The 24,710-nt window shown below is 40.4% G+C and overlaps 1 protein-coding gene across 7 annotated transcripts in view; it reads right to left on the bottom strand.

Annotated features, from left to right (window-relative positions):
- The window catches only part of ARHGAP26 (Rho GTPase activating protein 26), a 464,813-nt gene that overhangs the window by 15,184 nt on the left and 424,919 nt on the right, over positions 1-24,710 (bottom strand). For 2 of the 7 annotated variants that reach the window (XM_053566650.1, XM_053566654.1), the window contains 2 exons: positions 3,993-4,103; positions 3,828-3,857 (listed from right to left, as the gene is read on the bottom strand). The exons of 1 other annotated variant lie outside the window; for it this stretch is intronic. In XM_053566650.1, the coding sequence (XP_053422625.1) occupies positions 3,828-3,857; positions 3,993-4,103 (141 nt within the window). Of the gene's footprint in view, positions 1-3,827; positions 4,104-14,581; positions 14,956-15,309; positions 15,585-24,710 lie in introns of those variants that run through there. 4 more of the 7 variants (XR_008375228.1, XM_053566649.1, XM_053566651.1 and 1 more) reach the window with 4 other exon arrangements.

Here is a 24,710-nt window from a genome sequence, read left to right as displayed (position 1 = left end):
GACCAGGGGCACATTCTGTGATCTAACTTCTGTGACCAAGTCTGTGTGTTGACTAGCAAGAGCCAAAAACCCAATGTGCACTTCAGACATAAAAGTCTTCATTTATTTACTTACTTATTTATTGGAGGAGGTGGGGAACAGAAAGTAGGAGTGACCTGGCTGTGAAAAGTGCTAAAACAGCCCAAAACGCCATACTGACAGGCCCATGGAACTGGTTACAACATGGAAGGAGAATTCAGCCACATGGGCCAGGGTCTGAGAGGCATTATTGCCTCATGAGGACAGGCAGAGCATGTGGGTAAAGTGCAGAGACCAGGCAAGGGGGCACAAAAGCTCAGAGAAATAGCATCTGAGGCAAGGTTCCTCAGGCTGCATTTTCCTAGAGGTTACTTATTAACCTCATTAAATAAAGGTAATGGCACAAAACAGGGGCAACCAGGGAAACCAGCTGGGGTATTTGGCAGGTAGAAGGCAGAGGGAATGGTCTCAGGTGCCCAAGATTCTCACTCAAAGGCAGTAACTTTCCCCTAATGTTTGGTTTTTGAAATTGAATAATGAAATGACAATAAAATAGTACATTAAAAGTAAAACAAAGGTCAACACCTCAGGTTAACAGGTGACCAATAGTGTATGGGAGGGTCTTTCTCCTTGAGCTCCTCTTCCAGGCCCTCAGGATGGGCACAGACTAGGAGGGAGAAGAGGAGGGGTGCGTTCAAAAGGGGCGACACCTGTTCATCGCCCTCCCCCCCAAATACTGGCTTAGAAATACACATACTAACACATTATTTGTTGTTTAACTACAATTCAAATTTAACTGGGTATGCTGTATCTTTTTTATTTGCTAAACCTGGCAACCCCACCCAGGGTTTTAAAAGATAAAACTTATCTTTTAAAAAGTTTGCCAGCCCAACAAGTTCAGTGTCCCACAACTCCCTCTCAAAAGCCTTGAGCAGTTTATCTTAGGTAGAGTTCTTAAAAACCAGATCCTGTTGGCAGAGGCTTTGGCTTTAAAATTAAAAAATCCCCACCAAACAGCTTTGGTTCTTTGGCTCTCTTTTCTCCCTGTGCATTTAAACACTGGACACAGCCCATCCCAGCGCCCTTTAGGACCTCAGCTGGGCCTTTAAAAGCGCGAAGGAGTGTGGATCCTCAAGTTAGTTCACTTTCAGTTTTCACCTCTGAGCATGGCAGTAGGCCTAGAAAGCACTCAGAGGAGTTTACCTCACATGCCCTTGTAAGCCTTGCAAATGACAATCCACTCTCCAGTATAGGCATGACAGGGAGATGGGGCCGCTGAACTGGCAGGTGGCAGCGGCTTCATTTAGGAGCAATTTCCAGTGGCACCTGTGCAAATGCAAATACGGTTTTGGGGCTGGGGGCTTTTCTGGGAGAAGGAGGTGGATGAGTAAAAGGAAAGGGAAGCAGATGTTCCTCTAGCACCCTTTTCTGCAGCACTGCAAAAGGCATCTTTACTCCAGAGCCTGAACAAACAAGCTCTAAAAAATGGTTTCAAGAGAGGACAGGAAGCCATTTATAGAGGAGCCATCATGGAGAAGTTCATGGGATCATAAATTAGGTCTAATTAAGTATTTATTTTTAAAAGCTTTGCTCAGGAAAGAAAATCTGAGGCTTCATATTGTGGATCTGGGGAAGGCGCCCCGGACATGAATAATGGGTGTATGCCCCCACCTCTTGGCTATTTGCTGCAATAACAGGGGATCTGGGCCCTCCCTGTTTCTCTGATGGGCTAGCTACCCACAATGTCCCTATCTAACCTACCTTGGCACACACTCAGTTCAGTGATAGCCAGTCCCAAAACCTGCTCTGCCTTGCCTATTTCAAAATGGCAGCTTCCTAAAGGGTGTCCAAGTGGTGCAATCCTAATGATGGCCAAAGAGGGCGGTACTGAGTAAACACCACCCTAAGCACACCAGGTGAGCAGATTCTCTTGTCACTTACTGTCCTCTGCCAATCTGGAAGTCCTGTGGGAGGTGGAAAAGAGTATGTGAAACAAAAATAGGTTGGAAATAGCTTGGGAGATGAAAGATGCGGAGAGGTAGAAATACTTGACAAGCACCAGAGCCCTACAGCTCAGAAACACAAAAAATGTAATCCTTTCACCACAGACAGAGTGCATGTCAGTATTTTAGCTGAATGATTCTACTGTCCTCAGTCCCTTAACCCATTTTGTCCAAGGGGCTGATGTTCTGAATAATTTACTCTGTTCCAGTGAAAATGAAGGAGCCCCATTCTCCTTATGCTCCAGTCTCTCTAACAAGTAAGTGAGGCATTTTGGAAGGTGACTGTGTCTGGTTACTGCAGTTTACTCTAGTTCAGGTCCTCACAGGGCAACCAGTGATATAACCAGAATCATCCACACCATCTCTGGTGTCTTAGAAAGTTAATGTCTCCCAAAGTACCCAGAAGATGCCTAAGAAATAATTAGGAAATAACTTGAATGTTATCTCAGGAAAATCTTTCTTTTTTTTTTTTTTAAACTAAGGGGAAAAAAGAATATACTGAAAAGCTCTTTTTCAGAATGAATGCCCGCAATTCAGGGCAAAGCTAGGTAGAAAGCTGTATCAAATCTACAAGAGCAGGCCAGGCTCTGGGGCTGGGAGCTGCATGGAAACGTAAAAGTGGGGGGCTACCCACGTTCGGAGGAAGGGGTGCTGGAGGGAGAGACCCTGAATGCTGGATTGGCTCTCATTTAGTCATGTGACTGTGTCTAAGTCACCTCACTGTGCCTTAGTTTTCCTTTTCTATAATAGGGTTCAGGCCTTTTCTCTTCTCATTCTCACATGAGGGGAGAATGAAATGATGGTTGTGAAAGCCTCGGGGTGGGGAGGGGGAGGGGGAATAAAGTAATATATGCAACTGTGTACATAAATGGCATGGGGTTTTCTTTTTTGAAAAGTGAGACTCAGCTTTATAAATTATTTAAGCCTCTCTGCTGGATCCACCCCTTACAAGAAAAAGATGGATGAGAAAATACTGCCAAAGCCCAAAATGCTTATGATGCTTATAAATGGGCTCTATGTTTTAGTCATTTGAAAGCAGAGACTAAGTTCGAGAGATACCCATGCTCAGGACCGCATTGCAGGGGCATTCGGCAGGGTCTTTATTAAATTCTTCTCTTGGATTTAAAGAGTTTATTTTCTACAAAGAGCACAAGGGCAAAGAACTGTGGCACTTAAGTCTGGATGTCATGAAAGCAGGGAAAACTGCAGCATGGCCCTTGGGGAGAGGAACCACACTGAGCTGCTCGCCCTCAGAAAGAGGAGGAGCCCATTCCCATGGGAGCTCAGATGATTCCTGGGGTACAGGGAAGACAAGGAGGCACAAGCCAGAAGCATGTAAGAGAAATCACTTCATATCTCAAGATTTGACTCTGGGTCATGTTTCTCACCCAGTGGATCTGGTCTCAGAGACTAGGAGTCCCACTGCTCATGGCCAGTGGCTCAACCCCATCAATAAGCATTGCCTGATATTAAAAAATGAGAGAAGAAAAGGCCAGCACATGTCTCAACACCATTCCAGCTTATATCATCTCATACTAAAGCACAGAGAGCCAACAAAACTGAGAGCCATTGAAATAAGCATTTTAGAACGTGCCCTTTCTCCAAACGGCAGGCACCAGAGATTAATTCAGAAACAAGAGTTGGGGTTAAAAAAAAGTGTGGGAGATGCCATGCTGGTTCATGCAAATGGGCCCTTCTGGCTTTGATTGCTTAGAATGGAACCAAAGGAGAGCAGAGGCAGCCCCCAGTTGACCCTGAGCAGCTTTGGATAAACAGGAACAGATCGGTCATCATCCGAGATTTTACCTGGAGTCTTCACGAACTGCTTCTTCTGGCCTGTCAAAAAGCAAGTGCAGGTTTGGATGGCAGGGAACAAAGTTGACGAGGAGGCTGAACACTGCATGAAGAGAGGACCAAGCCAATGAGAGGACAATGGCAGCAACAGAAAACCCAACAAACCCTGCAACAGACCTGACGGGGGATGAGTCGCTGGGCGTGGATGAGGTGGGCACGGGGCTGGATGGCGCCGAGAACATGGGCCATGATGGCGAGAGGGGTGAAGTTGGGCTTGGATTCGGGGGGCTGCAAGACATAACAACCAGAAAACTCGTCAGCACACAGGGAAGCCACAGAGGGAGCACAGGAGGTCATGGGAGGCCAGATGACAGGGGACTGGAGCAGAGAAGAGGACACTGACTCCCAGCAATACGTTGTCAGTGCCGTGCCACATTCCTCCGGACCAAACCTCCTTGTCCAGGGAATGCCCGTCCTTAATCCCCTGGAGCAGAGACAGGCTATGCCCTGCAGCTGCTTTCCAGGTGACAGGAGATGCTTCGGCCATGTCCATTGGTTATTTGTCACCATTTGGCCATTGGTGACAAATCCTCTGAATCCACATATGTGAGTTCCTATACGGACACCCTATCACCAGCCTTGTTCTGAGGCAGAACTGGGCTCATGATGAGCCTTTGGTGTCCACTGGTGTGGGAGTGTTTTTAAAGTTATGTCTCAGCAGAAAAATAACCTTCTTTTTTTTTTTCTGGGCCATAAGGGTCATTCGGCCAGAAAACAATTTCCTGTTTGCACTTTTAACAAAATGGGATGCACACCAGTGGAAATCTGAAATACTACATTAGAAAAATGATAGCACAGGAAGGTGAGGATGGACTCATACCGCTCAGGAGCAGCGTGCGATTTCCAGCAGCATGTGGTTCCCTTGATGTTCATGGTCTAGGCCTGCCCTTTCTCCTTTCATAGATTTGGGGCATTTTAGTGCTCAAAGAAAAAGCCCCAAGGGAAGGCAATGGAGAAAAAAAATAAACTGGAACCTTCAATTTGTCCATTTTGTTCTTTGATGGGTGGCTAATCAAAGGTTTAGAAAGGAAAAGTAGAAATTAGTCACTAAAATACGGTCTGTGGATTTTAACCAGCCATGCTAGCCCTTTGACTTATTTTTAATAATTACACAAACACCTTAGCAACTCTATGAAATTACATTAAGTCTCAGATAGCAAACACGATGGCCGAGAGGAAATCATCCAGCCACAACACCACCTGCAGTCCCCCATCCTCAGCCGACAGCTGGACTGTTTGAACAAGCACTTTACGGAGATGAAGATGACAGAAACTCAGTTCAAGGGCTACAGCCTTTCTAAGCACACCAGGATTTAGCAAGAGCACGTAAAGGTTTTACTTAATGGGATATCTCTAGGGTTATATCAATTCAGATACGAGACTCAATAATGGCCTTAATTACATATTGTTGGAACATAAAAACCCATTGTGTGAGTTCATCAGAGAGCTTCCGATGAATATGATCAAACATTTATTAAATGCCATTATGTGTATTATATTCTAGAATATAAATTCTATTAGAGCAAAGATTTGTCTTTTTTGTTACCTGCTATATCTCTAATGTCTAAAATAGTGCCTATAGGTATTTAACAAATAATTAAGCAAATTAATGAATTTCATTTACCCTACCCAACAAGTCCACCAACAGGCACTATTATATTTCCATTTCAAAGATGTGGAAATTTGGGCTAAGTTGAGGCTTGCCTGGGGATCTCAGCCTGTAAGTGATGGGACTGAGGTTCAAATCCCATCCCTGACCCCAGGCCCAGGGCTCTTGCTACAGTGGACTACCCAAGGGTAGTAGGACTTGCTTTGTCCCTCTAGGCTGTGCCAAACTTCTTTAGACTCTTGCTATAGCATTACAGATCTTCTTAACCACTGATTTATGAGTTTCCTTTAGATGCCTACCATATTTGCATGGGAAAATGGGAATACAGCAGCAGACAGACTCAGTCTCAACAGTCTGTAAATTCCAACAAAATCCCCAATCCTGCCTCCACTGTTCTGTCTAGTAGATTCATACAGCAGATGGGATTCATATAAGAGAAGAAATAAAATTCCAAGAGTATATGTCTTTTAAAAAATTTCCTAATCCAAAAGAGATTAAGTCAAAGAGCACCTACTATATGATGAAGATAGAAAGTGGAATTTGCCAAGATCCCTGACTTCTAGAGCTTCAAATGTATTTGACAAGATGGCACATATTAAAAAACAACTTTAATATAGTATAGCAAGAGCCATCAGCTGACAGATAAGCAATTCTATTATTAGGGTTTTTCTTGAGATTCACTCTCACTCTGTCACCCTGTGTAGAGTGCTGTGGCATCTTCATGGCTCACAGCACCCTTAAAAATTCCTGGGTTCAAGAGATCCTCTTGCCTCCTAAGTAGTTAGGACTAAAGGCTATTTATTCTATTTTTTTTTTAGTAGAGGCAGAGTCTCACTCTTACTAGGGCTGGTCTTGAACTTCTGAGCTCAAGCAATCCAGCTACCTCAGCCTCCTAGAGTGCTGGGATTACAGGTGTGCGCCACTGCACCTGGCCTGCTATCACTAGCTTACTACCTGGTTCAGCCTGTTTCTGTTTCTAGCTCTGGGAAAAGCACTACCTCCTTTCCATTCTGCAGTCGTCAGTTTCTTCCACAGCAGTGGCTGGCAAGACAAGCCTGGCTTTTGTGGTCTGCTCACCACAACCCCACCATTTAGAGGCAAGGCCCAGGAACCACTTGAGAACTATGGCCAAGTCCAGGAACTCAAGCAGGTCAAGGGATGATCTGGGGATTCAAGAGAACAGCCCAAGCCCAGAAACAAGGACTAATCTGTTCCTTTGGTCAGTGGTTACCATGGGCAATTAAAGTCCCTACAGCTTTTTTTTTTTAATGACTTGTATAAGTAGAAAACACCTCTAGCTTCCTACTCCATCTGTACCAAGAATTATGCCTTTGGCTAAAGGCATAGGTAGGAACAGATTCTATGAATACATTGTGGGTTCTGAACATTTTTCACATGCTTAGCTATCTCAGTGGTTCTTAATACATGGCTGAAATTATCTGGGAGTGTGGCTGGAATGCAGGGTATTCTAAGTAGAACTTACTCTTTTGATTTGCATTTCTCTAATATATAGAGATGATGAACATTTTTTCATGTTTGTTAGCCATTCGTCTGTCTTCTTTAGAGAAGGTTCTATTCATGTCTCTTGCCCATTGATATATGGGATTGTTGGCTTTTTTCATGTGGATTAATTTGAGTTCTCTATAGATCCTAGTTATCAAGCTTTTGTCTGATTCAAAATATGCAAATATCCTTTCCCATTGTGTAGGTTGTCTCTTTGCTTTGGTTGTTGTCTCCTTAGCTGTACATGAATCCTATGTACTCAATTTTGATATGAGGACAATTAATGACAATTAAGGTTATTGGGGGGGGGAAGGAAAAGCAGAGAGAGGGAAGGAGGGAGGGGGCGTGGCCTTGGTGCATGCCACACCTTCTGGGGGCAAGACATGATTGCAAGAGGGACTTTACCTAACAAATGCAATCAGTGTAACCTGGCTTATTGTACCCTCAATGAATCCCCAACAATAAAAACAAACAAACAAACAAAAAAAAGAAAAAGAAAAAAAAATTAAAAAAAAGTATATAGTAAAGTGTAAGGTAAGATGCATAAAATGACAACTGTTCTTTGTCACTTTTTTTCCTATTGAAGGAAGGGTGGTGAAAGCACAAATCCATAAGACGGTCCCAGATGGTGATGAGAATTTATTTATCCTGTGGGTTATTGTCAGTTTTATTATTGAAAGATAGAATTGACTCACTTTTAAGCAAGCTGATTTCATGTTGTATTCTTCAGAATAAATATTTCATCAGATAATCAGCAGGTATATAGATGCAAGGATCAGAGCAACGAATACTTAAATATATGTAGTTCCTGAACAGAGCTTATTTTTTTGTGAAATGACTTTTATTAAGATCATATTCTTCTGTAAATATGCTCATGATTTAAGAGTTCTCTTGTAAAAAAGTGTGTGTACAACTTTAAGAATGACGGAGAGCCAGTCATTTTAGCTAATATAAACTATAACACTTGTATGCTTTGTATTCTCCTGGGCATTATTAAATAATAAATCTTGTGGAAAACATAATGAAAATAAAATATCAAAGCTGAAAAAAAAAAGAACTTACTCTTTAATACTCACGTCTACTGCCAATATCAACTGCAATTTTTAACAGCAGAATTTCATGCATTTGTTATGTTTTAGTCATGGCACTAACATGTATTTGCTATAAAATGACCACAGTTTAAAATTTATTACCAATATGTTTGAGTCAGTGTAAGAATAAAATGAATACTCCATAGTACTTCTGTGATTTTTTAAACTACTAAAGGAATTATGTCTTTTGTTTATTTGTACTTTAGAGTCATGTCAATAAAACCTCACTATCAATAATACTACTGCACATTTTTATGCAGTAGTGATGCCTATAGCAAGAGAAGGATTATAAACATATAAATGTCCTCCAAGAAATAGCATATACATATTTTAGTTACGATGCAAAACTATATGAGTATGTGTTTGCGTACTCGGAGAACACAGATACATAGGGATGATGATGGTAATAGCCCAGGACTCTGTATATTCTTAAATTCTCCTTTTACTACGGAAGTACCTGGCTGTAAATGGTTTAAAATTGACAACAGAAGACAAAAAAGTCTTGCCACCCTCCCTAAAAATAAACCCCAAACAGACAAATAAACAAGGTCAATTTCATTCTTGACTCTGAAATCTCTAGTATCAACTAAAGAGGCCAAGGGTAACAAATGATTGAGATTAAAACAGGAGAAAATAATTCCATAACTACAGTTTTAGCAGAGGACCCCTTAAGAACTGTCTAAAATTCTCAGAGTCCAGCTGGGGTGTTTGAGCTGAATGCCCCAGCACTGAAAACTATTCCTGGTGTCCTGCGAGGCCCCCATATCAATCAAGGCCCAGCTACTGCAACAACACAGCTTAGAGCATGGAGGGAACATTTGCTGTCTGGTTGGAATTCGACTGGAAGGCTTGCCTCTGCTTTAGTTTGTTGGCCCACGGTGTCCTCACAAGGAGTCAGACAGTCTCAGTCAGTCCCTTTGACATTGAATAGTAAAAGAATAACAGTTTAGGAAGATAAGGCTAAAAGGCTTGGCAGCAGGCTCGGTTGTGGCTGATAGTTCAAGTACAGTGTGTAGCAATATCATCGGCTTGACACCCTTCTGTGGTGACTCACTTGAAGGATGGAACGTCTAGTGTACCCGCCAGGACATGCCTGCTGCAGCATGGCAGGGCTGCCCAGCCAGAATCCCAACCTGACCATGTATGTGGCATCTCCACGCCACGGTAGTGGAGTTGCTATAAGATAAGAGGGTCTCTTCCTAGAGGAATCAGCTGGTCATTACAAAGAAAGCTAATCTTTTTAAATTCTGATAACCAAAATTACAGCCTTTGTAAAAAAAAAAAAAAAAAAAAGGCAAAATACCAAAAAGCAAGGAGAAAAGCAATAGAACCATTTATAATTTATACCACAGATAATCATGGTTAACACTTTGGCATATTCCTCCTCACTTGTTAGGGGAATAATACTACATACATAGTTAATAGACTGTTTGGTTCATTTAATATAACAAAGCATTTTCTGATGTCATTAAACAGCCTTTGATATCATATTTAAAAAATGACTCCAGGGTATCCTATTGTATGACACACCCGGATTATGTAGCCATTCTCTTATTGTGTACATTCAGATTATTATCCCCATTTAGGTATTATAAATAGCACTGCAACTCACATCCTTGTAAAGGATCATTGCCTGTGTCTCAATTGTTTCCTTGTCATTAATTCCTGAAGTAAAATTATTGGGTTAAATACTCAGGGTTTCTTTTAAGGGTCTTAATATAGCCTCCCAAATAGCTTTTTAGAAAGGTTCTAACCAAATTGCATTCCCCCCAGCACTGGGAATTCCTTCTCACTACGATACTATCAGCATTAAATATTATCATTTAAAAAAAAATTAGATGGGCGTTTTTTTCAGTTTACAAAGGTTACCTTGGACTCTTCTTGCTTAGCATTTCCAGTGATCTACACATGTACAGTTCCTTTCCTGAGTTGTGTTTCCACACAGAAGCAAATGTTTCATTTTTTGAACGGCATTCTGACAAGAAGGTTGCGTGCGGAAGGAGACAGGCAGGTGGCCAGAGAGTCAGACAACCCCAACCTGGAGACCCTGGGCCCCCAGTCAGACAGCAGAGGTGCTCCCAAAGACACAGGGAGAGTGGCAGACCTTTAGCTCAGACTAGGACTCTCAAAAATAGCACTGAGCAGGAGGGATGAGGTAGACAAGGAGGGGCCGAAGAGTTGTGTGCCAGCATCACATTGTGGGGAAGTCACAAAACTGGCATTTGCCAAGCAGGAGCCAGTGACCTGCAGCCTATGTTTGAGTCACGCGGTCAGGAGTGGGCTGGGCGTTGGCCCCCTGGCTGGTCCCCTCTCAGTGCCCCTTCCAGCCCAGTCTTGGAACTGGGGATGGTGTTATTAAATCAGGGGAGGGAGGTGCTTTTATTTCATTTTCCCGGCAATTCTGTTAAGTCCCATCTAATTAATACAAAATCAGTAAATTTTTTTCCCTTGGAAAATATCCCTTTTCATCTTAAGGGAAATCAAGGGAAATAGTGCCAAAAAGAATACTGGTAAACTAGCTACTAGGGAATCTCAGCAAATGACACAAAACCCAGTTTTTATCTGTTGAAAATTTGAAGACATATATTCCTTATGTGTGTCAACTCAAGCTTTTACCACACAGAAATCTTATGTATGTCCCAATCTCCTGACTTTTCAGTCTGTGCTTCATAACTTTACAAGTGGAAAAAGATCCACATACCTGTGAGCTTCCCTGCTCTGAGTCCTTTTTTATTACTAGTGTGCGTATGTATTTACTCATCTGATTGAATATTTATTTCTATTCAGAAAATAACAGTTCTGTTTCTTATTTTAATGAGACTAACTGGTAAAATCCCCTTGAGGTCTTAACAATTACATGCGATTGCTTTTTAAAATATTTCTTTTATTTTATTTTTGGAGACAGAGTCTCACTATGTCGCCCTCAGTAGAGTGCCATGGTGTCACAGCTCACAGCAACCTCAAACCCTTGGGCTTAAGCGATTCTCTTGCCTCAGCCTCCCAAATAACTGGGTCTATAGGAGCCCACCACAACACCTGGCTATTTTTAGAGACAGGGTCTTGCTCTTGCTCAGGCTGGTCTTGAACTCATGAGCTCAGGCGATCCATCCACCTTGGCCTCCTAAGTGCTGGGATTCCAGAGCCACCAATGCCCTTAAAATATTTTTTTAATAATTTGTTTCAAAAATAGTTAGACTAGATGATCGCATTAATGTACACAGCTACGATTTAAAATTAATTTAAAAAAAAAGAAAAAATAAACTAATCTATAGTGCAGTGGGTCTGCTTTCTAGTTTAAAAACAAAGTCTGAAGTTTTAAGTCAATTTTAAACTCAGATAGGTTGGGTAGGAATGGCAAGTAATGCCATGATTTGAATAAAATTAAATATCTTACAATAGGGTATACCTAGTTTACTTTAAGATTCTCCAAGTCAATAATTTGAAACTTCTCCCAGAGAATAATACAGAAATAAGAGGTAGAGGGGCAAACTGTGGATTGGAAATAAAGGCATCTGGGACAACAGTCCTAGTTCAATTGCTCACTGCACAGAAAAATTCCCTCCAGGGAAAGGACCAGAAAGGTTAAGGAAGCTAAATGCCTCTCTTGGGCGCCGCTGCTCACAACACTCACTGACCTTATATTCTTTACTGTTGACCTAAGTACAGCCCCTCAGTCTTTTTCAATACATTTCAGGTACATCAAAACTGGTTCCTAAAATGAAATGTATTTCTTCTCTTTCAAGTAAAAATTTTTGCAATTTATAAACTTATTTGTAAGAAAATGTTAAATCATTTTGGGGACCTTATAAAGTGTCTATGTGACAACATGTGCTATTTTAAAATATTTGAATGGTTGCTAAAAAATCCCAATACCACCTTAGAAAGCACAAAACTATCTTAAATCAACTGTAATATAATCATCTCTATATAATGAAGATATTGTATTTCCAAAAACAAATTCATGCGCTATAATGTAAAAGGAAAATAATAATGCTAACTGCATTCAATCTTTTACTGTTTTAAGGTATAACTTTGAGCTATTCTTCTAATCCTAGGCATGTTTAAACATGATTCTTAAATCTTCAAGCAAGCAACTATAATTGCCTCAGGGGATAGAGAATGGGGAACTGGGTACAAAGGGATGTGCTGGATATTCTCTTTTGTTTTATATTTGTTTCACTGTTTAAAATTTACCATGGCCTATCTTATTTTCTAATAAGAGTGAAAAGTTCTCTTCTATAAATTACAGTAGAATAATTGGTTATTTATATGGAAAAAAAGACACTTGATCCCCTACCTACACCACAAAACAAATGTCAAAGGCAAACAGTAAAGGTTTCAGAAGAGAATAATCCTAGGAACTTGGGGTTAGGATTTATCCAACAGGGCATAAAGTGTTCTAACAAGTCATCAAATGGCACACGTGATTACATTTAAATTAATAACTGATTTTTCAAAACACGTTAAAAGGCAGCCTACAACATACGAGTGAACAAAGGGCTCAGAACTAGACTGTATAAAGAACTCTCACTAACCACTGAGAAAAAGATGACCAAGTGGGAAATGGGCAAAAACTTGAACAGGGATGTTAAAAGAGAAAATTCAAAAGAAAAGGTGGCCAATCCTTCTGTAGTGCAGGAAATGCAGATTAAAACCACAATATGATGATATTGCACACCCACGGAATGACTAAATAACCAGCATCACAATGCTGAGAACACTGGTGTCTACCAGGACGTGGAACATCTATAACCCATATTGTGCTAGAGGAGGGATAAACATTGCTACAACCATTTTGGAAAATAGTTTAGTATTAGCAAAGGTGAAGATACCATTCTCTATCCAGCAGTTCCATTCCCAGACATACACCGTAGAGAGAGGTGAGTATGTGTGCACTAGAAGCCATGCATAAGAATGTACAGAGGCCAGCGGTGGTGGCTCATCCCTGTCATCCTAGCACTTGCCAGACCCTGTCTACAAAAAAAAAAGTTGGGGTCACTTGAGCCTAGAGGTTTTGAGGTTGCAGTGAGCTATGACTGTACCACTGTACTTTAGGCCAGAAAACAGATCTTGCCTCAAAAAACAAAACAAAACAAAACCCCTAAAATTTCAGCAAAAGTATAATTTTAGTAGATTAATACAACGGTGCATTCTACAGCAATGAAAATGAACTATAACAGCATAAATGACTCTTAAAAACTGTTGAGCAAAAGCAGCTAGACTCAAAACAATACAACAGTGTATGTATTTAGGGATACTACAGCTTATCCTCATTATTTCTAGATTCTTTATATGCAAATTCACCTATTTGCTAAAATTTATCTGCAACCTCAGAATCAACACTTGAAATGCTTTTGAGGTCATTTCAGGAACACACATAGAGCAATGAAAACCTGGAGTCACCCAATGTGTACAGTCCCAGAAAGGTCAAACAGGCACACCTCTGCCTTTTTGTTTCTGCTCTACACTGTGAACCAGTGTCTGAGGTCTACTTAGTGCCACATTTTTGTGCTCTTTGACAGTGACTTTGCCATTAAAACAGCTCCCAAGTATATGGCTGAAGCACTGTCTAGTGCTCCTAAGCACAAGAAGGCTGGAATATGACTTACAGAGAAAGTAATACTTGGGCAAGTTTGAGTTACAGTGTTGCTGTTCATGAGTTCAATGTCAATAAATCAATAATCATCTTAAATAAGATGTCTTTAAACAGAATGACATGTAAAACAAGGTTCTATATGCACCATTGATGAAAATGTCGGGACCAGAGGCTTATAGGAAACTCACCCTGTATTTCCCCTAGAAACGATGTTTCAGCATTCACTAATTCACTGTTGGCAGTGACTTTATAGGAGGTAGCTCTCGCAAATAACAAGGACTTATTCAGGAGATAAAAATACAAGTAAAAATAAGGAATTGGTTACCATAAACATCGATTAGTAGTTACTCCTTTGGGAAGAGGAGGAAGGACTGTGATCAAGAGATGTGGACATTAGCAAGGTTATACTTCCTAACCTGGGTGGTGCTAGCACAGGTGCCTGCTAAATAGTAATCTGTTAAGCTGTATACCTTTCATGTAATTTTTAATAATACACATGTATGTTCAAATCTATCTTACAACAGGCTTATGGATAGCAAGTATATTAACATATTAACAGATTTCTCTGGTGATGGTAATCAACTTAAAGGTGATCTGTGTATTTTTTCCCCTTTTAAATAGACTTTACTTTTCAGAATAGCTTCAGGTTCACAATTGAAGTTGTGAACGGGAAGTACAGAGAGCACTCCCATATATCCCCTGCTTCCACACATAGTTTTTGTGCTTTAAAAAAAATATTTTCTATTTTTCTTCAATATGTTTATAACAAAAAAATAAATGTTATTAGAAAAAAAAATAATTTCCCCAGCCATCCAAACTGCTACTTTTATGCCCTAGAAGGATGTTTAATAGAGGCAAAATGACAGCTCAGTTTTTTTTTTTTTTATTGTTGGGGATTCATTGAGGGTACAATAAGCCAGGTTACACTGATTGCAATTGTTAGGTAAAGTCCCTCTTGCAATCAAGTCTTGCCCCCATAAAGTTGTTACACCAATCCATGGTTTAGCTTGCATGATATAGTTGGCAGCTCCGAACTTACACTCTTCCTCTGCCTGCCTCGCTGAGAAATTATGTTGACTGTTGTACAGACTTTTTTAATTTTGGTAGAATTATTACAGTAAATCAGTGGTCTGTTCCTTTCACTTGGGCATGGGGAAGTCGAGAAGATCATCTCTGATGTTGCATCTTCAGTAAGTGGGGCAACATGTTAGCCACACCGGCTGAGAGGCATGGGCACACTTTTCCATAGGGTCTACTTACAGGGAATAGTTCCTGTTTGGACTGGGGAGGAAAAGGAGGAAAAAAGATTTAATAATAATCTAAATGTCCACTGCTGAGAACAAAGGAGTATCTAAAATTGGCAGTAGTGGTCCAAGATACTTTCAGTTTAACAGTAACCCTGGGAAGAGGGGGGTTCCTTGAATAAGAAGCCTAAAATATTTCACTATGTTTAGAACTTTGAGCAATAGAACAAGCACTTTGGCTAAGGACAATGCCAAGGACCATTAAACTCAACTCCTGCAAATGTATAAACTAGGATCCGGATACTGGGGAAGACATATGAGGCAAAAAGATAAGTAGAAATGAGCTTCAGTGAAAAGGCCACAGCTGTCTCTGACCCTCTTACTTTCCCCCCAAGTAAATAGTTGACTTCCCTCTAATTCTGGTGCTTCTTTAGTAATATAAACACATGGAAAACTGTTTCCGATCTAATTGCAACCTACCCAAACTTCTCCTCTGCTCCTTTTGTGTCTCCTGTGCCTGGCCCCGCTCCACCAGTGCTGCTCTTCACAGAACCCCACCTTCCCCTCTGCAGTGGCCGCCCGGCTGCCTTGAAGGAACGTCATCTCCCCAGGCTTCGCGGTGAGTTTCACCCCGTTCATTTGGTTCTGAGGAGCTTATTGACTCGGCTGGAAAAAAACTTTAAATGATTTTCCAGCAAAGTCACCCTTTCCACTGTAAAAAAAAAACATCTGTGAATAAAAACAAACTGAAGGAAAATGATTTTTATATTTCCCTCTAGTTCTTGTACTTCAAAACCAAACATCCACTGAGAAGTCAATGGAAACAGACACGACAAGAGGTCATTAATTTTTATCTCACAAAATTATAATGTTTATTTTTTTTATATCTAAGGTGGATACAAATTTACTCTGGATAATCTATGCAAACGTACAGTGTAAATAAGATTTTCAACATAAGTGCTTACCTTAAGTGACCTATTCTTGGTGATCAGCTCAAAATGCAAATTTGATTACATCCCTCCTCTGCTTAAACATTTCAAGGCTTTCCCCCATTGTTCACAGGATATTATAAGAATCTCTAGCCTGGTTTCTTTACTTTTTACCATTCCAGCCTATCCTGCTTCCATTGGGAATACATGTGCCTCCTAAACAAGTAGCTTAATAAATATTTGCCGAACGTTGTTGAATGAATAGCACTCTCCTACTCATAAATTCTCCGTTATCTACTGACTGCAGAATAAATTCTTACCCTAGTAGACTGGAATACAGTTACAGTTTATTTCAGAGCTTCCGTACTCCCCTTCTTCTGGTTCATTTGGAGACTTATTCCCTACCCCAAGTGACCAAAAGGGGTCTAGCATCCCACTGAGTTCACTGCGGGGGCAGGCATGTCATCCAGGCTGACCAGTCAGGATACCCTTTGCCCTTGGGCACAGTGGATGGCTCAAGGACGTGCATGTAACTAACTAATCACTCTTCATCTAGGAGGTCTTCTACAGTAGTTCCCCCATCTATGGATAACATTAAAGATGCCCAGTGGATACCTGGCACAGAGTAAAGTACTAAACCATATATTCTTTTTTCCTATATATATATCACTACAATAGAGTTTAATCTCTTTTTATGGTAGGCAGGAAGAAATTGAAAACACTTACTGCTAATAAAATAGAACAATTATAATAATACACTGTAATAAAAGTTATATGAATGGAGTTTCCCTCAAAATATTGTACTATAGATCTTAGCAATCTCGGGTACTACGATATTTTTTCTTATTGAGAATTTTCACCTTATGGCTTCTCTTTAGCATATTTGAATTACCAGCATTACCCTCTTATGCTTTGGGGCCATTATTGAGTAAAATAAGGGTTACTTGAACATAAGCATTGTGACTGCCTACCGTAACAGTCATTCTGATGACAGAGGAGGCTGCTAAGTGACTAAGGGCAGGTGGTAGCTACAATGTGGTTACCGTGGACAAAGGATGGTTAATGTCTCCAGGAGCAAGATTTCATTACGCTACTTAGAACAGCAGGCAATTTAAAACTTATGAATTGCTTCTTTCTGGAATTTCCTATTTAATATTTTCAAACTGCTTTTTTACCAGGGGTAACTGAAACTATAGGAAGCAAAACTGCAGCTAAGAGGGACTATTACCATATATATGAATGTTCTTTCTGAATCCAATCCCTAAATGTATTGGCTTAGAGTAACCAGAGATCTTTCTTCATTTTACATATGTTTGCAAATGATGGTAAAAAGTGAGAAAAGAAGGAACAAAAGCCAAGCAAAACAATAATTTGGGCTCTTGGATCCAATTGTGCTCAAGGCTAGGGCGACCAAAGACTTCCCAAAGTATGAGCTTATCATTTCCCACGTCCTGTCTTGGTGTCACATGACATCAACACACACATGCTCTCCCTGTTGCAGGCACGCACAGCTTCAGTTATACAGTGGTGTGGTGTGCAGCTACCAATGAGTTATCTTCCAAGTAGAATTGACACCATCAGATGTTACATGTGCTTGTAGTGACTTAGCAAGGCAGCAATTATCAGAATTTTTTTTTTTTTTTAATTTGGGACAGAGTCTCATTCTGTCAGCTTGGGTAGAGTGCCATGGCATCATAGCTCATAACAACCTCAAACTTCTGGGCTCAAGCAATCCTGCCTCAGCCTCCAGAGTAGCTGGGATTACAAATGCCCACCACAACACCCAGCTAGTTTTCTGTTTTGATGGGGTCTCACTTTTCCTCAGGCTGGTCTCAAACTCCTGAGTTCAAGCAATCTACCCACCTTGGCCTCCCAGAGTGCTAGGATAATAGGTGTGAGCCACCGCGCCCAGCCTATCAATAATATTTCAACCTACCACTGCAACATTAGGCGTTTAATGTTGTAAGTCAGGTAGGGCAGCATCTTGCACATCACCCACCACGCTTTACAATCAGCCTCCACCTCGGCAGCTGAAAATGGTGCTTTCCATTTTCCTGTCCATTAATTTTCATAATAAACGTAAATATAGCTCCTTACCTGTGATTTTATGAATGCCAGCATGGATCTATAACATCTTAAAAATAACAGAATCCCCCAAAAGAAAAATGACAGATGAAGGAAGATTATTCAATGAAAAGTGGACAGATGATCATGTTTTTGTCAAGGCAAATAGTAAGGCACTCTTAGTTTGTAGAGAATTTGCACAAATTTTCATAAACCTTTGAAAAGGCATTACATGCGAAAACAGGTGCCAAATTCGATGTGTATGAAGAATTGTATCATAAGGACAAATAGTAGAACTGAAAAAAAGTCTGTCTTCTCAGCAAAAATAAAAAAGTTACAACTTAGGTGGATTCCATTATAAAAGCTAGTTATGTGGCAGCATATTTAATAGCAAAAAAGTTAAAACCATTTACTGATAGTGAGTTTAGTAAGCAATGTATGGAAAGCCTGGTAGATACAATTTGCCCTCAAAAAATGAAAGGATATTTCTAAAATCAGTTTATCTTACCAGACTATATGTGGCCAGGTAAATTGAAAAAACTGGAAAATGTATCAGAAGACGTTTGGAGAATAAAGCTGGTAATTTTGAATTCTACGCTTTGGCGATGGATGACAGCCCTGATGCTACAGAAATGACTCAACTTGCTACTCTTAGCGGTATTGATGATGAATATCACTGAAGAAATGGCTTCTTTAGTGCCATTAAAAGACACAACTAAATCAAGAGATTTACACAATGTAGTAAAAAGTATGTTAAAGTGATTTTCTTTGTCCATTGTCAACGTATCTGGTACAGTTATTGATGGTGTCCAGGTGATGGTTTAGGGAAAGAGGACTTGTAAAATTAATAGAAGACGATACAATTGCTGCCCCAAACTCATGTTTTAATGAAGTACCACTGCATAGTGCCTCAAGAAAATTTATGTTATAAAGCTTTAAAAATGGATAATGTCACACAAATCATCATCATCGCCAATTCTGGAATTCCTTACAAGTATTGACACTACGGTGACATCATTTTTCATAAGTAAGTTGTCTAAGTTGAGTCAAGTGTTGAAAATATTTTATGATTTGTGACATGTTATCAAGTTGTTTATGGTATCAAAAACCAAATTTGTGCCAGAACTTAGTGATGAAGACAGGTTTACATATTTAGTTAGCATCTTTAGTGGATTTAACAACTCACTTAAATGAGTTAAACAACATATGTCTTCAAGGTGAAAATCGACTTATCAATACAATGTTTCAATCCATAAGAACATTCCAAATGAAACTGAAATTATGGCAAACTCAAACTAAGGCAGACAATTTTATGTATTTTCACACATTGGCTAAATATATAGTCCTGTGAACAACAAAAAAAATTTGCAGCCTTGCTTTTCGATTTGATAGAAGAATTTGAAAACTGGTGTCAAGATTTCTGGAAAAATAATATTTTGGTACATGTGCAGCTCCATTTTTAATCAACGTAAACATGTTACCTGTCAATTTTCAAAAACAGTCTGATAGTTAACTTAAAGAAAAATTTGATCATGTCTCTTTACTGGACTTTTTAGGTCTTATCTTCTCAGAGACAAATGTCCCTCACTCCACAATTACACCTTATTCAGGTCATTGCTTTTTCATAGTACATTTGTGAGGAACTATTTTCAAAAATGAGGCACATTAAGAGTAAAATTTCAATCAAAATATCTCGATGAATACCTTGAAAACTGAGAATTATAAATACTTCCATCAAACTAGATATTGACACGTTAGTTTCTCAAAGATAATGTCAAATATCCTACTAATATTATATTGCCCACTTTTATAATAAAAAATATTTCAAAAAACCCAAAGACATTTTATTACTTAAATATGTACTTTTTTTTTTTTTTTTTGAGAAAGAGAGTCTCCCTCTTTCACCCTGGGGTTGAGTGCCATGGCCTCACCACAGCTCACAGCAACCTCAAAATCTTGGGCGTAAGCAATCCTCTTGCCTCAGCCTCCCGAGTAGTTGAGACTACAATGCCTAACAGTCAATTCATGTTTGCTACTGAATTATATTCCATTCTATGGCTATCTGTCATCTTAATGAATAATAAGACTTCTGTTTAGATTTTGAATACACCTGATTTATCAATGATAATATCTGCCAATATATTTTCCTGTTCTGTGGTTTTTCTTTCCTTTTTTTGGGGGGGGGGTGATATCTTTTAAAGGGCAAAAGTTTTTAATTTTGATGAAATCCAATTAATTTTTTTCTTTTATGCATTGTACTTTTGGTATCCTAATAAATCTCTGCCTGAAGAATTTCCTATGTTTTCTTATTAAAAATTGTCTGGAAATGTATGTTACCTTCATTTTTGAAGAATCATTTTGCTGAAGACAGAATTTCTGTTGACAATTTTGCTTTTCCTTAAGCACTCTGAAAATCTGATGCACCTTCAGCCTCCCCTGACTCTCCTGACACGCTGCACCAGCTGCGCAGGCGAGCTGGAAGCATCTTTCAACATATGTTCTTGCTGTGTGCCTTAAACTCTCTTTAAGAACCACATGTTGAGAGACATGAAGAAATATAGTAGAACCTCCAGAGCTGACCAGCTCCCTATATTGACCACCTCAAGTTGACCTAATTTTCATAAACTGGATATGCAGCGCATGTATACATCAGTACAAATAAGCCCAGTTCCTTCTGTTGACCACCTCTGCATGGTGACCAGTTTGTTACAGGCCCTTGGGCGGTCAACTTACAGAGGTTCTACTATATATTTAAGATTGTTTATAAGCAAATTTCCTCAAAAAGCCTCAGAAGCTGTTCATTTGTGCCATCTGTTACAAGGGAAACTAGAAACCACCTGTCTCTTTCCTGAGCTCTGCTCTGACCAAGGAAGTTGTAATTACCTCTTTGGTGAAGGATTTGAATCATTACAGTAAATCCCTTATTCAGCACATATTGTATTAGGGAGGGATTCTGACCCCTTAAAAATCTTTTTTTTTTTCCCTTCTGCCCGTCAAAGACATAGTAAAGGCTTGGCTATTACAAACCTAGAAGAGGGCATTGTGCCTTTGTCTTGTTTGCTGCTGAACGGTAAATAGTTTACAAAACAGGTATTTACTGCCCATCTATTACATGCCAGGCACAATTGTAAGCACTAAGAACACAGCAGGAAATAAGCCAAGCAAAGCCTCTGTTCTCAGGCAGCTTATGTTCAAGTAACTTCAAAGTAGGGTATGAGACAGCACAGGCTGCTGCAGGCAGAAAGAAGTATCTCTGCTTCTATTTTCATGTTTTATATCTGACCCTTGTGAGATTTATATTTTATATGTTTTCTGATACTAAGGTAGGCAGGTACTTTATGAAGAAGTAAATAAAAACAAACTGATATTGAAGGTACATGTCTCACATATCTTTTTCAAACAAGATAATTTTAGATGGCACTGAAATCTATGCAAAAATTAAAATCAGGGCAGTATAAAAGCAAATGCCCAGGTAAGAAAGGTGGTGGGGTGATCTGGATTCTGTGGCTAAAGCGACATCTGAGCAGAGATCTCAAGGAGACTACTGAGGGCTCACTCTCTTAACAGCATCTTTTTATGTTCACCATTTAGGACTAAAACAAAGCCAATCCCTATTTCTTCCTAAGCTCCCTTGCAATCTCTTTACTTCACCATAGAGCCTGTTCCCGGAATACTGTGTGAACTTAATGGAAAGGGTCCTATTTTCAGAGAAAGAACTGTTGAAGTAAGATCAGTAATAAACATTGGCCTGGCTGTAGTAGAATTCCCAGTAGTACCTGATAACAGCAAAACAGACTTTTCTTGCAAGAAACTGCTTCTTGGTAGAGCTAAAAAGTCAATCTGTTTGGGGAAACAAACTCTTGCCTTTTCAGTGAAGTTTCTGTGTGCCCTAAAAAAAAGTATGTTGCTTGTTCCTTTTTGGAAAAAAATAATTACATAAGCCCCAAATAAACAGCATGGGGACTTCTTTTCCTGTGGGTGACCTGCCAGGTCTCCGGCTACTGGGAGGGCCCAGCAGATGGTTAGATAACACCGTTATCGCACCTCCTTTTTCTAGATCTCTTTCACTTTCACAACCTGGGGTATAACACTTCTGAAGTCCTTCTTACTTTTTGCCAGTATATTTAGGTTCACTTGCAAAAGTGTCCATGGTAATAAGGTTATAAGCTCACTCAATTCCCTTCAGACACCACTACCTGAAACATTGGTGAGGGTAAACATTCTACAGTGCCAGCCCCACACCCCACACAGCACGTATGTGTCACCCAGGGTTATCATGGCACAATGGTACTTTATATATACTTTAACTTTCTTGCCTTCTCCCAGGACACTATGGAAGGGAAAGGAGAATCTTCCCAGGGAAAGATTATTGCCAGTAATAACTTAGCAGATTACAAATTGAAAGAAAATAAAGTGTAGCTTTCCAAAATGCAAAGTCCTCACATTAGCAAGAAACCAAATGAATCCAGGAGGGTTGGGGCCTAAGAATCTACATTTTTAAAATGCTACCCTGAGTCTGGCCCTGACATCCTGAAGAACAAGCAGAGATGGGAACCACTGGTCATGGTCTCCACTTGCTCCAGGTCAGCTCTGGAAATGACCAGGAAATGTGAATACACCACATATTCTACTCATTAGCAAAACACCTCGGCGCTTATTTTGCTCCTGTGAAAACTTTGATTTGTTTGCATGGATTTTATTATTATTTTTGGCTCTGCAAATATGTATAAGCTTCTTATCCACTGAATTAATAAACTTTTAGAGCTAATCTGTGATTTGGTCAAAAGAACTGAAGGAATTCTGAAAAGAGAGCGATCAGTCTGGGTTGGTGTAGTTTGGAAAAGTGTCCTGTGAGTTGGGCTGCTCTCATTTTCCATTCCAGGGTTCAGAATTAAGGGGGCTGTGGCCTCCTTACAGCTGGAGAAGAAGGATCAGCATAAAGAGCAAAGTGGGTCTCTCTGAGACAAGACTTAGCAACACAAAGCTCCCTCCTAAAGTAACAGCTCCCGCTGGTAGAGAGAGTGCTCTTTATAGCATGTTAGGGCTGGGCTGGGCGCTTTCCCCTCTCAATGACTTGTTCTCATAATCCCACAAGGGTTGCCCTGATTTTGCAGAGGGGTAAGCTGAAGGTTGGAGAGGTTGAGTAATTTCCTAAGAGCCGGAAAGTGGAGGTACTAGGCCGGAACTGCAGAAGCTGGGCTCGTTGTAAATGCCTGTGCCCCCCACTCTCCTCTGGCCATTCCTGCACACGGCAGATGGCTCCTAACAAAGCCCCTAGTACACTCACTACACAAGCCTGGCAGACACAGGGACCGAGAAATGCACCACACAAAAAAAGCAGATTTCAAGGGAATTTGTGTGATTGGTCCTAGAACTTGTTGCAACAGGTAAAATCCCAGGTCCATGATCGCATAAATACACATTAAATAGAAATAAGATAAAATAGTTTGGAAGCTTCTCAAAACTTCATGGGTTGCCTGTTTTCAGAGAATACCTGTCATACTTGGTAAACAGATTTCTAAATGAAAACAGTATTCTTAAGAATAATGAGTTAGCAGTTCAGTGCAGGAGTCTGGGTCACATTGCCCTCAAACACTGGCTTGAACACTGGTTCTGCCACTTGTTAGCTGTGTCACCTTGGGAAACTTAGCTTCTGTGTCCCTCGTTTTTCTTACCTGCAAAACGGGGATCATTAATAATAGCAACAGCTCATAGGATTGGTGAGAATTAAAGGAGAGATCATACGTATAATGTATTTAGCGTATTAGAGCTTGGCACCGAGCAAATGTTTACTAAATGCTAACTATTATGATTAGGACATGGTTGGCTTGTCCTGAAAAATGGTTCTTCTATTTTAAAATTAAAAGTAGGCTTAAGGACTCAATATTTGTACCATTTGATCCAAACAGAAGTGAAAATGGAGAGAGAACTGCATCATCCCCTAACCCAATGGAAAGAGCAAAACAGTACTATGCCTCAAGTTCTAGGGCTTTTATGCAGGGATTATTTCCCCTCTTAGCACAGCCTTGTCGTTGTGTCTGCACAGCAAAGCTCCCCATGGAAAAAGTACAGAGGCAAGCTCATAGGTGCTCAGGTTGTGTTACCAGTGGCAAACAGACCCACAGGTATCAAGTTACCCGCTCCTAAAGCTCAGAATTTTCTGTTCAAGTAGAGGTGTCAATATTGAGTTCTGGCTCATTTATGAATCTTCATTAAGCTCTAGCCTCTTTTTTCAGGGAAGGCCAACTTGAGGGGTCTGTTTTTTCCATTGGTTTTCTCAAAGAAAAGCTGGTACTGTCACTGGAAAGCTTGATGCTACAGCACGTGGGAAGATGAGGAAGACAGTCACTACCCACCCACCCACACTCAATCTGGTGGCAACGGTGGAAGGAGTCAGAAACCCAGGGTGCTCCTGTAGACAGCTTCCTGTGAAGGCCCCCGTGGGGATGGAGGGTGGGAGGACAGAATCACAGGAGGGTACTTCCTTCTTGGGATTGGATCCATCCAAGGATGACTACATGCTTGAAGCGGCATCACACAAGTTTCATACACATGCTGTCAGTGACAGCCGTGCTCTCTCTTATGATATTGCGCAAGGTGAGTGACACTAATTACTGGGACAAGGTAGGCTGGACTGGACAGGTGCACACCAGACCTCTGTGAATGGCTGTACTTCTTGGGTAGCAGGTAGGGACTGCAATAGCTCCCCTCCCTTCCTTCCCTTCTAAGTCATAGCCTCTCAATATCTGTCTTCCCTTCTTCCCGTTTTCCCCTGTGCCAATAGACTGGTTCTTTAAAT

The sequence above is a fragment of the Nycticebus coucang genome, chromosome 17 (assembly GCF_027406575.1).
Source record: "Nycticebus coucang isolate mNycCou1 chromosome 17, mNycCou1.pri, whole genome shotgun sequence".
NCBI classification, from domain to species: domain Eukaryota; kingdom Metazoa; phylum Chordata; class Mammalia; order Primates; family Lorisidae; genus Nycticebus; species Nycticebus coucang.
Note: the sequence above shows the minus strand (reverse complement) of the source record. Positions and strands in the feature narration are given on the sequence as shown.